This window comes from Athene cunicularia (assembly GCF_003259725.1).
Source record: "Athene cunicularia isolate RWA chromosome 4 unlocalized genomic scaffold, athCun1 chr4_part2, whole genome shotgun sequence".
Classification (NCBI taxonomy): domain Eukaryota; kingdom Metazoa; phylum Chordata; class Aves; order Strigiformes; family Strigidae; genus Athene; species Athene cunicularia.
Window position 1 is genome coordinate 32,617,634 of NW_020799099.1, and position 14,533 is coordinate 32,632,166.

The window sequence follows — 14,533 nt, forward strand, 5'->3', positions numbered from 1 at the left end:
ATACTAGGTATGTGGTGTTGCTCTGATAGGAAAGACTTAATTCTCTCAGGGCAAACTCCTGAGGTTTTGCGGTATTAATGGCTACATAGCCTAAAGCAGTATCAAGAGATTCTAAAAGAAACAGCAAGCTTTGACTAAAGATTGCATCAATTAAACAATATAGTGTCCTAACAATGATAAGATTTGGGTTTCTTCTGTATTCTGGGGGGTAACCACTTCGATTTACTTTTATTTCTCTTATTGGAATATTGCAATTATTTCTCTTAGTGGAATGGTGTCCTACCAGCATCCAAGTTTATTAAATGAACAAGTCCAGAAGGTAAAGAAAGGTAGAGAGGATTCATTTGACCCTTGGATTCACCCAGAATTACCATGCAGACTTCCCTTTCCTTTCCCAGCTGCCTTCTGCCACTGCTTTCAGTGAATTGGATTGACATTATTTTTTTTAAGGATGGGAAAACTTGAACCAAGACTCCGGTATCAGGCAGTTGCTCACTAAAATAAGCCCAGATGGTTCCAATCTGCAAACCCTGGGTTTTTCACCCTGCAAAGGAAGGAAAATATGCAGAGTAATGTCACCATCACTGTAGCTTGCCAGTGGTATCTGGCAAAATCATGTTCTTTAGACTTACCAGCTCATGGGAGGAGTTCAGGGTAATTTTTTAGTTTCGGCCTTTGGTTCCTTTATGGCATTTTCAAGACAGGAGTTAACTGTGCCTCAGTCATTCTAGCAACACTGTTCATTCATACTATTATGATTTGCAGAATTTCTTTGGCCCTGAGTTTGTGAAAATGACAATTGAGCCTTTCATCTCCTTGGATCTACCAAAGTCTATCTTGGTAAGAAAAGGGCTATTCAGCTGCCAGTGGTGGGGAAGTATGTTAGATGAACAAATGCACTTTTATCACAGAGTGTGAATGTTGGGAAATTGTATTTCACAAAACGCAGACTAAGAAAGGGAAGAATGATGACAGCAGACGGAAAGTAAATGTGATGCTTCTAAGTGGACAGAAGCTGGAGCTGACCTGTGATACCAAAACGATATGTAAAGATGTCTTCGATATGGTCGTTGCCCATATTGGCTTGGTGGAGCATCACTTGTTTGGATTGGCTACTTTGAGAGGTAAGAGTAATGTTTTGATGCAGTTGACAGGTACAGAATAAGAATTATTAGCTATGTGGTGTTGAGAAGAGATAAGGAGAGACTGCCTGGCATCTGCAAGACATTCACTTTGAGTACTGTTCTCTTCTATTGAGACAAAATACATTCCTCAATGAAGACCAACTTTGCACAATAAAATTCTATGTTGGCCTGAGTAATGGCTGCTTGTTTTGAACTGCCTTTTTCCTTTGGTTGCTGAGTTTTCTTCCCTGCTGTTTCTTGCCTTCACTTTGACTAGTACCCCTGAAAGGACGTGAAAAGGCTTTGGGTTCTGTTAATATGCCCTAGGCAATCCTGCAGCAGAGCCACTGGGATGCATAGGAGGGCCCCTTGTATAGAGGGAGTTGTCTTAAGAGTAAAACATTTGCTCCTGAGGTGTTAATTTTTTGCTGTTAGAACAGACGAGAAGTTGGATCTTTTTTTTTCCCCACTGTGGCAGAAGTAATGTGTTACTTCCAAGTTCCCTGCCAGCACATCGCACGGGCTGTTGCAGAACTGTAACATGTAGAATACTGGTGTGAGATAGAAGCCCTTAGCAGCCCAAGAGCTTACTTTATCCATGGCAGGCTCCCAGTGCTCTTGGCAGTTTAGAAAGCCTTGAAAATATTTTGCAAAAATGTGAATGGGACAGAAGTAGTAAGGAAGAGAAGGAATTACAGATTTTGGATTTCCTATGGGATAAGAAATTTGAAATTTTAAAGAAACCCTAGCTTCTATTTTGTAGCTGTCATGGAAGGTAACTTTTTCCATTTTTTTTTTCCCACCGGTGTCTTCAGGATAACTGTAAAATTATTTCTTCTGCCCTTACTCGGTGTTCCCTTTCACAGCTATTGTGCTTATTGTTAGTCAACAGAAAACCTTACTGTTCAAAACAAAATTTCAGAATTGTTTTGATCCTCCAGCTGAAGAAAGTACTTGGTTTTAATGTTTTTTACCCATGTGCTTTCCTTTCTAACATTCATGGCAGACAATGAATTTTTCTTCGTTGATCCTGATATAAAGCTAAGTAAAGTAGCTCCAGAAGGATGGAAAGAAGAACCGAAGAAAAAGAACAAGCCCCCTGTCAACTTCACTCTGTTTTTTCGCATCAAGTTTTTTGTGGATGATGTCAGTCTTATACAGTGAGTGTATGAAAATTTATTTTAAACCCCTAAGCCCTTAAGTTATGGACAGAAATTTAATATTAATCAAATACTGGAAATTTGCTGTAACAGGAAGAGTACCGAAGATGGTGTGGGGTGTTTTGTGGTTTTTGTTTTGTTTTCCTGTTCTAGGCATACACTGACCTGTCACCAGTATTACCTGCAGTTGCGGAAGGACATCCTGGAAGACAGGATGCACTGTGATGATGAGACAGCCTTGTTATTAGCATCCCTAGCTCTTCAAGCTGAGTATGGAGATTACCAGGCTGAGGTACATCATTGGTTTCACCTTTGAGAAACTATGTTCTTGCTGCTTAATTAAAGAATGAACTATGAGCTGCCACACATGCTTCACCGCTCTGCCCTGGACTGGAAGCTCAGCTGTTATGCTCTTGGCAATTTTTGCTGTGGACAAGTTTTCTTTTAGTCTAACACAGGGCTGTTGCAGAATCTAGTTCAAGATTCTCTCCCTTCAGTGGAAGTGGAGTCAGGCTTGAATAGGAAGAAACCATATGTGAAATTAAGCTCTGAGTCAGGGATAAGATTCAGAATTCCTTTTCTTACTCAGTTGTAATATACGATTCTCTGTAAAATTAATGTTTGTTTCATTCATGCTCAGAGCAGCATATGGAGATGCCATCACAAAAATGCTTTATGTTGTAGGTCCATGGCATGTCATATTTCAGACTAGAACACTATGTCCCAGCTAGAGTGATGGAGAGACTAGATCTGTCCTACATCAAGGAGGAGCTGCCAAAATTGCATAGCACTTACACAGGTGCATCTGAAAAAGAGACAGAGTTAGAATTTTTGAAGGTAAGTGGGCAGCAGTTTTCTTCCATAATCTGTGACTTAATAAATTCCTCAGCTCATCTTCTAAATAATACTGGAAGAAAGGAAGCTGAAAAGATCTTTTCAAAAGATACATCATTACAAGGGAAAATAAATCATAGATGGAAGGAAGTCCTTTCACTTTTTTTTTCTGGTCAGTAGTCTTCCTGCTTTAACTCCAACTAGTTAAAAGCAATTCCTGATCCTTGTGTTCACTCTAAAGAAAGCTATGATTTCTTTATGGAGGGCAGCACACCCTCCATTCCCTACGTCCTTTGTTCTTTCTGTTGAGAGAAAAAAAACTAAATTATTAAAAGTTTTGTTACAGCTAATACTGTTTATGGTGCTTGGTATGAAGCAAGCCAGAAGCGTTACCAAACAGACTACTTCAGGTACTATGTAAGGTGATAGGAAAACTATTATATTTGGTTTATTCAAAAAGGATCCATTGAGAATTGTAATTATGGGGTTTGCTGCTGTTACTCATGAGATAATGATCAGGTCCTGCCTTGATACAATGGCTGCAAATGAGTTCAGGAGGTGAGGGTTTGCTGCTGAGACTCTGGATAACCATCACACTGTGGTTCCACAGTCTATTTGAGAAGGTGATGGACGAGGCACTCAGCTGACTATGCCCCTTCTAAGGCTCCTTTGGTAGAAGTGTTCTTGTAACTTAACCACAGAGAACAACAGTAGGGGACTTGATCCTAGCTAAACCTAGTATGACTGCAGTTGGGGTGAGGAGAGCAATTAGGTTCCCTCATTTAATTCTTTATATCAAGAGACAACAGGAGTGAATGACTCGGAGGGCAAAGCAAGTGAAACAGCATCTTTTGGCAGTGTTGATGTCTTAATGTGATCACAGAATTGCAGTGTTAATCGAATTCTGTGTTTTAAGAAATGTGTCAATATCAGGTGCATCTGGCTAGTTCCAGTTTGTTGCCAACAGTTGTTTGTGCAAATTTGATTTACAGGTATTCTCAATTCATGCTTTCGTTGTTTGATTTTATAATAATAAAAGCTAGGTTCCTTTGCTATAGTGTTTGGCAGGTCAAGAGATACTACCACGACTTAAAACCCTCTAGAGCAGCTGATGTGTCTCTGTAGTATCTGTAAACTGTAAGTGGAATCACCAGGCAGAAAGAAACCTTTTTTCCCTAAAATTCATATATGTATATAGGCACACATATATTAAAATATTTATACAGAAGTACAATGTTTGTATAGAGGTATAAAAAAAAATGTAATAGCCTTAACTTCATATTCTCAGAAGTTTCATTACATTGATCTATACAGTTATGTCAGAGGCTCACAGAATATGGGGTTCATCTTCATCATGTGTTGCCTGAGAAGAAATCCCAAACAGGTATCCTTCTGGGGGTGTGCTCCAAAGGAGTTGTTATTTTTGAAGTTCACAATGGTGCCCGCACACCTGTACTACGCTTCCCATGGAGAGAAACAAAGAAAATATCCTTTAGTGTAAGTCAGTCTCTTCTCCTCTATGTGTGTGCTCATGTGTATATTTGTATCTCCTGATCTGATTTTGTGTGTAATTTTTGCAAATTAAACTGCTGGTTTACAGTGTAATCTGACTATGTGTGACTGATCTGTGTTGTATTGTGAGATTGAAATAGGAGTTTTGGTGTTTTAAAGATTTTTTTTTTTTTTCTTAGTTTGCATTCTATACTTCTGAGCTTCTACCTGTCTTTTGGCAAACCTGTATTTGTGAAACGTGGCTTCCCTGCCTTCTAAAGAAAGAGCTGTTGTGAAGATAGATCTAGGGCTGAGAGAAGCTCTGCCCATTTACTGCATTTTGGGGCAATCTGCCCATGCTGCTGTATGGGACATGGATAGTGAAGCAGCACCAGAGTGAGAATCCTGCATTAGTGGACTGGATACTGGTAAATTCCAGTACTCAGTGTAACTAGGAGATTGCACCTATGTTGCTTTCAAGTTGTTATGTTTACAAGAGTAGTTAAATGATGATGGGTGACAGGGGCTGACACTTGATCTGGGTGACACCAGCCAACTTTAGTGGGTACACCATAATCTGGTGGTCATCTCAGTTTTTAATGAGGTGTTGAGCTTCAGATGCTTACCTTTTATACAGCTATTGAAAAGCTTCTAACTCTGATACCTTATTGAAAAGCTACAGCCTGTTTCATCCATGCTATAAGTTTAACTAGAATTGGTAAATTGAGGTTTCAAAATTACTAAAAAGAGAAAGCAAATACCTGGAATGTTAACTGATAAGATTTCATAATTAGAGTGGGGATCTAGTTCTCTTTGAGTGGCAGCACCCCTTTTGCTTCCCTCAGAGGCTTTGGAAAACTCCATCCTGCAAAATGTAATAGTACTAGTTGTTGTCATTAGCACTAACAGTAAGAGAGATGGATGAAATAATAATAAAGTACCATCTTAGCTAGCTCAAAAGTAGCTTTAAAGTGCCACTTCATAAATCTCAAATTACTTTGAACCCCTATTTTAACAGAAATCTCTCCCATCGGTGCATTTTTGCTTTAGGAAAGTTTGAATGCTGTAACTGTACACAAATATAAAATTCTTTGGAGGCTAAAAGAAATCGTGGTCTTCAACTTTTTTTTTTCTCCATCATGTAGAAGAAGAAAATAACTTTGCAGAACACATCAGATGGTATTAAGTACGCATTTCAGACTGACAACAGTAAGACTTGCCAGTACCTTTTGCATCTCTGTTCTTCCCAGCATAAGTTCCAACTACAGATGAGAACCAGGCAGAGCAACCAAGACACTCAGGACATTGGTAAGGACTGTGATGCTGTGTTAGTTTTTAGTAGCAATGTTTATGTAGCTGAACTTGAAAAGCTGGTGGTGAAAAACTGAACTTGAGCTTCAGTAATTCTGCTGAGTGCTATATATGTGTAGCTCTACATTTGGAGGGTTTATACTATATCTGCTGGCTAAGTTTGTTTAGGATTTGTTTAAGGGAAAAAGAAAAGTTGGTAGGTCACACAGTAGCTCCCCTAAAATAAAAGGAATCTAAAAATAGGTCATTAATAGTAATTTTCCTTTTGATTAATAGCTTTTGGATTTTTTTCAGAAAGAAAAATATTTCAATAATAGGATTTTTACCTTTTGTTTAATGCGAAATGAATCGGATTTAATGTGGAACCATAGATGAAACGGTGTCATCATGTGAGACAAATACAATAGCAAGCATTTTGTGATGTTGCATCTGTAAGCTGTGGGTGTAGCTGTCCTTATTCCACTTAACATTTCATGGACCTATTAAGGAGCAACACTGATGATAGTCAGTTTTCATCAGAATTGTCATCTAATTTGTGTGTAACAGATAATATAAAGGTGTTCTTTTTAGATAGAAAATATTAATTGGAAAAAATGCAACCACTGAAAAAATCCTGTACCAATTTCTCCACTATTTGGAGCAGAGCTCACTTGGCTGGCTGGCCTGCAGTGAGGCCTGGAAGCGCTATTTTTGTCAGACTGCTCATTCTTTGTTCCCTGTTTTTATCTGTCTGCATTCCAGTTGCTGTTAATCCAGATTTCCACCAGTGTAGCTGGGATGGAGTTTGACCCCATTGCTGTGGAGATTGTGATCTCTTAATTTTAAAAAAAAGAAAGGGGTGGAATGAGGGAGGCATGTGGCAACTATGCAGCCTTTTTTCTATTCTGTTGGGTGCAAAAAAATAAGACCAAGTGCCTTTGTACTATTCTGTAACTTAATGGTTGCTTATCCTGAATTGCAAAGAAAAAGTGGTGCATGAAAGGCTTTCTTGGCTAGGCAAACTTGGTTGCTCTTACAGATGCAGTATGTGTTGTGCTGAGGGAGTCTGGAAAATAATAGTTTACTTCTCTGCCGTGCAGATCGTGTGGAATTCAGAGGTTTCAAATTTCATCACTCACTCATAATCAGAAGCAAATAAATCAGTATTATGGTTAATTCCATTAGTCAGTTATTAGAAATAAAAACAATTCAAACAAAGTCTGCTTTAGTCATAACTTCACTGGTCTAAATTGATTAGCCATATTTCTCTTTCCTGGGCGCGTGTGTGTGTATACACACACACACATACATACATACATATATATATATATATATATGCATGCATATAGCAATACAGTTATTAGAATAATGATGAAGCAGGTATTCAAAACAGCATATTAACTGTATGTGCTGCTTTTCTTTTTCTCGTTAGAGCAGTGAAATCCCAGGCAGTATTTAGAAAGCATTATTCTTGGTCTACAGAAGCATCAAGTATTTTTATTTTTTTTCAGAGCCCTTAAAATGTCAGTAAAAAATGGGGGTTAGAAGCACTCAGCAAAACAGTAAAGGGCAGGTGACAATATTATTAACTCAAGGCTGATCACTGCAGGAAGTGTACGTTTTGAAAGTTCCTTACTTAAGAACTGACTCTGGGTTAACAGCACAGAGAACACAAGCATGTGCCTGTAACACTTGCAGTGTTTGTGGGGTGGAGTAGCAGACTTCAGAAGATTAACATGCTTTGGAAGATTCTTTAGAAATGCAGTTTTACAGTGTCTTGCAAGACTCACCTTGATTTCAGCCAATGAATGAAGAAAATACTTTGAGATAAGGCCTGACATGCATAGATGACAGTGAATGAATTTTCATGGAACATAACAGCAAAGGATGGAAATATAAGGGAGAGCACGTTATAGCCCCTGTGATGTACCATGACATGTTTTTCACTTGCACAATGGCTTCATTGACCTGGGAAAAAACATTTTAACACATGTAAATCTAATAGAAAGAAATAGGCTTGGAAGATAAAAGGAAAATGGCTCTTGAATAACATTCTGCATGAATAGAAAGAGATGAGTCACAAAGGTTTTTTTTAAATAAATTTTAAATGCTAGCAATTTTATGGTACAATTTTATGGAAAGCAGATAAACTATAACATGAGGAATGATGGTTTCTTTTTTGCACAACATCTGTGGCCCTGCAGTGCACAGAACCAAGCACTGAGTTTTAAGAGATGTTTGGATTCCTGAAAGGACATAGAAAACTGCAAAGATGAAGTGAGGGTTAAGTCAGCCTTACTGAGCACATGAGAGTTTGAGCACATGAGAATTTTAAGTTAAGGGATTGACAGAAGGTGTGAAAGGCTTAATGTCTATGGAGATAATGATGTGAAAGTTTTAATCCAAAATCCATAGGGAAGTCCTGTTTGGTGTTTGCAGAGGGTAAGTACGATGTCAGGAGAAGATATCTGAGAATATTTTATTAAGGTGCTCTTCCCCAGGATGGGAAGACAACAAGAGCAAGTGTCATTGCTATCTCTGTTGGAGTTGGGAAACTGAGATTTGTGGATCTCTGGTCTGATCAAGCAAAACCATTCTTATGTAGCTCATCTAGTCTGTCTGGTGGCCATGGCCAAAGGAGGCATTTGGTGTGGGTAAGGAAGTGATAGCTGTATACTAACTCACCTTTAAAAAAGGACCAAAAAACACCTTCCACAACTAAATCTTCTCTATCCGTTTGCCTATCTATTATAGAGAAAGCATGCGTTACTGTTGCAGTTAATTCCTGCCCTAGGTATTGGAGGGAGGAATGTGTTTTGGAACGGCAGGGCTGAGGTTGCATTTGCCAAATACACTCTTTAAAGGTGACTACTTTGGCATTTAGTAAAGCTAATGGATGATGTGTACCAGAGTATCATTTTCTGAGTTACAGTGCAGCTTTCCTAAAGCAGCTTATTTCTTAAGCTGTACATAGAGTTTAAAAAAACTCTCTAGTTAACACTAAATCAGAAAGATACACAGTTGAGGACTGCTGTTTTACAGACTTCCCTGTGAACTGACTCCAAGACATAGGTGAAGTTTGTGAAGGGTTCAGAGGGCCCGATTTCCTTTAAAGGCTCTAACCAGCAAGCATGTTGCCACAACTTATCAAGTTTCTGTGCAAGAGCCAAACCAAAGGAACTTAACTACTAGCCTTAGGAGGCAGTTAGGCTAATAGAAATGAGCCCTGCTCATCTTTGCTCTGAATTAAGAGCGGGTTAGGCTAAGTTATATTATCTTGCTTTTAGCTTTCAGCTAAGAGCATCCACCCAGACAGTTCCCACGACTCAGCTGACAGTAATTTAATTACAATCCAAAACCTGTTTTTCTCTGCTGCTTAAGGGAATCCTGGTTCATGAGTCCAAAAAGTCTTGCAAATCCCAGTCAACGCTTTCTCTTCATTGTTTCTGGCAGGGGAAGTCCCCAGGTGAACCTGAGTGAACTGATGCTCTTTAACCATGTATAGATGCTGCCAAGCCATCACAGCTTTGCAGCTGTACCATAAGCCTGTCAGGGACTTGTGGAAGGAAAACTAAGCAGTGGATGGATGGAAGTTTGGTAGGATCTGATAGTGTAGAGGTGAGGGAATCTTATTTATTCAAATTCTGGAAAAGATTTGTATGAGCAGGTTGAAGGAAGTCATCCAGGTCACTTGACTTGAACATATTATTTGCTTTGCAGAAAGATTATGTGCCTATATATAACACACAGCAGTTTAAAAGGGAATATGAGTCTTCATACTATAAGAGGATAAATATTCTGCTGTTCTGTGTTGTTCAGCTTCAGTGTAGTAGATGGTCAGGTTAGTGTAATGTTATGAACTCTACACTTCGCTTCCTGAGGTGACTGTATGTATCTGATGATGATACATACTTGAGCATCTAGAGAAAATACGCTTTGTGTGAGTTGATTGTTTAAAATGCATGCTTTACACAAGGAAATCACACTAGCTGTGCAGTATAACTGAAATTTGTCTGTTTTTTGGTTTAAAAAAAAAATCCACAGAAAGGGCTTCATTTAGGAGCCTAAACCTTCATGCAGACTCTGTCAAAGGTTTCAACATGGGACGAGCAATCAGTACTGGGAGCCTGGCCAGCAGCACTCTGAACCGACTTGCCGTTCGACCTCTGTCTGTTCAAGCAGAGATTCTGAAGAGGCTGTCCTGCTCTGAGCTCTCACTCTTCCAGCCACTTCCTGGCTCTTCAAAGGACAAGAACGAGAAGACTCCATGGGAGGAAAGACCCAGGGTTATGAGCAAGTCCTTTCATGATCTGAGTCAGAGCCACATCTCAGTTTATCCCCCAAGGAAAAATATTATTACTGCTTTGGACTCTTCCCCCCAAAAAATAGAAGACATAATGGGAAGAGTCTTTCAGCAAATGCCAAAATTTGATACTGGATCAGCAGCAGGAGCATTAAAACTGAGCAAGTAAGAGTCTCTCTGACCACCCTGCAATATCTTTGTGTACAGTCAATGTACATTTTGAATCAGTTTTGATTTATTATTCATACCATTATTTTATTACATTGATCCTTCCCTTCCCTCTCTCTGGTTCCCCTTCTTTCCTTCTCCTCTTTAAGTTCAAAATCTCATGCAGGTTTAAGTAGAAGCCCTGAAAGAAAGAAAAATGAATCAGACTCATCATCCATTGAAGATACCGGTCAAGCCTATGTTGTAGGTCAGCATGCGAAAAATAATATTATTGTATTTAATAACTAACCTCTAAAATTGCTTTGTGTGTAATGCTTTGATATATTTAACAACTGATGATGATACTTCAATTTGAAAAAGGGAGCAGAGTATCACATGTTAAAGTAAACCAGGCTGGTTACCTGTTGTTCCCGAATAATTGTTGCAACGAATCAAAATCTGTTTTGGACAACACCAGCTTGCACACAGGTGCTCAGAATATTAGTACTTGACAGTAAAAGCTGTTCCAGAAAATGCCGTCTTTTTTGTCACTTCAGAGTGCCATTTTATTGTATGTATCTTTTAATAATTTGCTAGTCTTCACAGTCTGTTTGTCAAGCTTGATCTTTTTTAGTATTTTCTGGAAAAGGATTGTAGGGAGTGACTTTTGGAAGTGGATTCATTCTGGCATAAACTGGCTATTGGCTAGGACCTCTGAGCAGTAACTGCACAGTTCTTTTGTGTGGTCTCATTTGGATATAATAAATTAGATACCTTTTTTTTTTTTTTTTTTTTTCCCCTTTTTTTTTTTTTTACCCAGTGCATTGGGTGTTTCACAAAAACACTCTTGTAATGAGCTAAGCCAGACCTACTTACTCCATTTTCTTGGCGAGGATGGGATTGCACACAAATAGTCTTAGTAGGCAGTAAAAATAGAATTCAGAGCAGCTAAATAGACTTAAACTCGCACATACTTTAATTTTTAATATCTATGTATTATCAGTTTCTGGTTATAGGAGGTTCCCTCTAATAATAGTAGAAACTTCAATGACTGAAACATTTGCAGCTTTAACTTGCTTTTATTGGTTTGCCTTTGCTTAATATTAAAATATTGATAAGTTACAGAACATAAGAAGTGGAAGAAGGTTATGTTTATGAGGTGTAAACAAACTGCCAAGAAAAACTGAACAAAAAAGAAAACCCAAACCAGAGTGTGATATACAAACGCTTACTGCATCTGCCCCCTTGCACTTGAAACCAGAACTGACTTGGGAACCATGTTTTTTCAGTACTGAGCGCATAAGCTACTGAAGAGTGAATTTCTGTTGTGACAGGTTGCAGCCATTTATCTTTTGCTTTTAGCTTTATAATTAGTGTTATCATGTGCTTACCCATAATCTTCTGGGCAGCAATTTTGATAAGGATCTTACCTACATGTCAGAATCATATTGGCTGTGCTGGGGGACAAACGTTCTTTGCATGATAAAACTCATCAGCTGAAACGTTACATTTAAAAAAGGCCAGGACTACTTTCCTAAGAAGCTTGAGTTATCTTACCTCATTTAATTTCATAACTTAGTATGTATATTATTTTATCCTCTTTAAAGTATGGCTGTATTTGCTTGGCATTGATCATATCAGAGAGAATATGATCCTGTATGCATACCAAATTCTTGGTTCAAATTGCTTGTACAAAATCCTAACGCTCCTGTTGTGTTGGTTCATTAGGTTAGGCGTGTTCATCCAATCCTGTTAGAAAATTTAGTCTTTCATTTAGTTTCTTAAAGACCCATTAGTTTTATCTGAAATTAACAGTGGCTGTAAAGGACAAATCTCTGTCCTTTCTTTAATTCTTCGTCTTTGTGTGAGCTGCCATCTGTCTGAACATTGAACTACAATCAAAGCACATGAGTGATTTTGGTTTGCTAATCCAAAACTACTTTCATGATTATTCATTTTTAAAGTAAGTAATCTGGTATTGTGAATGATGTCACATGTACTGTGTAAAGTCTGAAATACTACTTTGTAGCTTTTGTATTAAAAATAAAAAATAACAATGTCTTGATATTTCCATTCATGTCACAGGTGTTAGTATGAATTCTTCAGGAAATCTTCCATCATCAGTGCTGTTAAAAGAGAGTGGTAAGATGATAAATAATATGCCTATGGAACTAATCCAGTCAGTTTGTGAAACACTCAAGTACTTCACTGTTCCACCTGTCCTGTTTCCTTGCTACTCTAAATCAAATACCTCTCCCAGTTAGTTGTCTAGGACCATTTCCTACTAAATACATTCCTAATATTTCTTTTGGATTGCTGCTTGGGGGAGATTTTGACATCTGTGTCCAATATTTTTCAAACATGAATAGTGTCTGTTTAGTTTGAGACCTGAAGAGTGCTGTTACCTAACATACCATGCTCTTCAAAGCCCCTTCCTGTTACTTGTGAGGTTATTGGTTATTGGCCTAAGAAGACTGTTTTCTTTTTACTTCTTTTACTCTTTTGGTTTGATTTGGTTTTGTAGGAGAAAAACTCCCTCTCCAGGTGGTGCAGTCTGTCACTCTCTTGCACCACTGTTTTCTGCTCGTACCAGTGTGTAGAGCTCAGTAGGTTTCTGCCATTGTGCCACTCCATTTTCCACTTAAGGCAAAAGTATGCCAGACACTCCAGACCAAATGAGTTGTATCTTCTCAAGGTAGCAAATTCATGAGTTCAGATTTACAGTATGTTTGCATTTGCTGAAGTTTCAGGAGATTGGTTGGGGTTTCTTCCAAATCATGCTTCTTCTGTCTCTTAAGTGCCTGTATCTACTTCAGCCTGTTGGGAACCCTCAGAAGTCACACAAATCTATTGTGAAGGTGTTCAGATTTTGTAAGAGGCATAATCAGCAGCCTGTGGAGTTGTGAATGAGGAAATAGATTTAAACAAACTAGGTTTTATTAGATATTTCTAATGTTGGTCACTTTTTAACAAAGCACCACCATTAAGAGAACTCACTGAGTAACCTTTTAATAATTTCATATAATAAGCCTCAGTTTCACTTTTACCAATGTGCTTATGTCCTGCCTACCTGAGCAGGGCATGTAAACACAGATCTAAATACCTTGCTGAACCAAGACTAATAAATTTGAAGATTCTAGGGCTCAATTGTGTTGTGATTCCAAGAGAATATGCTAGATGCTTTTCTTAGAAGGGATAAAAGATTGACTGCTGAATGTGGGAGTGAGTTATAATGGTGGTGAGTTGTTTCGGGTTGTTTTTTTTAATTATTTGGACATGACTTGGAAGGTGAAAGTTGGACCCACTAGTTCAGAACAGCTTTTCAGATTATTGGAGAAGTAGTCTGTCTTAATGGAATAGAACTTCAAGGCACACCCGAAGGGAAGCATTCAGGTGGTCTCTGATCACAAAATGTTGGCTTTTCAGTTGACTCTCTGCAAACAACTCAGAACAGAGTTGCCTCGCCAGAAAGAGAGATCACCTTGGTGAACTTGAAAAAGGATGAAAAATTTGGCTTAGGTAAGTGGCTTTAAAATTGTTGTTGTCTTGTGTGTTCCTAGAAGCCAAAAACAAAATTAATTTTTCTGGTCTGTATTTAAGTATTTATTGTGGAAATGAGGAAAGCAGTGCAGACAAATTTTTTATTTTGAAATCATTTTGGATACTGAAGCCTGGACTGACTTGATAGTGCATGCTACTGATTCTTTGAGTGATGTTAAGCAAACTTTAAGAAAAGTTCTTCTCATAGTTTTTTCATACTGTATGTTTAGGATTGTATTTATATTGTGAACTAGTCATAAAAGTTGGACTTTAAAGTTTATCTCTGTTCAGGCACAAGATTTGTCTATGTGGACACCTCACAGCTGTGACCGCTTGAAAGCTTTATATTTTAAAAAGCACATTATAAAGCCATTATGACCTAATTGTGGAGTGATTTTCTTACTCTTGCAATATCATCAGATGGAACACTAATTTTGAGGTTTAAGGAACATAGAAGACAAGATGTTTGCATTCCATTCCTCCTCCTACCACTGAGTTTTTTCATAAAACCACATAATTTTTCCCTGTATGAGTAATGAATAATTTGGTGTCAGAACTGTGCTTTAGGGAGGCTCCCTGAAGTGTCCTTAGGGACATTGTTCTGTCTGTCATTCAGAATAGGACTGTTGCATAGATTTCAAGAG

At 38.2% G+C, this 14,533-nt stretch overlaps 1 protein-coding gene across 5 annotated transcripts in view; it reads left to right on the top strand.

Annotated features, from left to right (window-relative positions):
• The window catches only part of PTPN13 (protein tyrosine phosphatase, non-receptor type 13), a 111,808-nt gene that overhangs the window by 68,472 nt on the left and 28,803 nt on the right, over nucleotides 1-14,533 (top strand). For all 5 annotated transcript variants that reach the window (XM_026847680.1, XM_026847682.1, XM_026847681.1 and 2 more), the window contains 11 exons: nucleotides 766-840; nucleotides 950-1,124; nucleotides 2,131-2,284; nucleotides 2,438-2,576; nucleotides 2,969-3,121; nucleotides 4,433-4,615; nucleotides 5,755-5,917; nucleotides 9,944-10,367; nucleotides 10,520-10,617; nucleotides 12,435-12,491; nucleotides 13,776-13,868. In XM_026847680.1, the coding sequence (XP_026703481.1) occupies nucleotides 766-840; nucleotides 950-1,124; nucleotides 2,131-2,284; nucleotides 2,438-2,576; nucleotides 2,969-3,121; nucleotides 4,433-4,615; nucleotides 5,755-5,917; nucleotides 9,944-10,367; nucleotides 10,520-10,617; nucleotides 12,435-12,491; nucleotides 13,776-13,868 (1,714 nt within the window). The remainder of the gene's footprint in view (nucleotides 1-765; nucleotides 841-949; nucleotides 1,125-2,130; nucleotides 2,285-2,437; nucleotides 2,577-2,968; nucleotides 3,122-4,432; nucleotides 4,616-5,754; nucleotides 5,918-9,943; nucleotides 10,368-10,519; nucleotides 10,618-12,434; nucleotides 12,492-13,775; nucleotides 13,869-14,533) is intronic.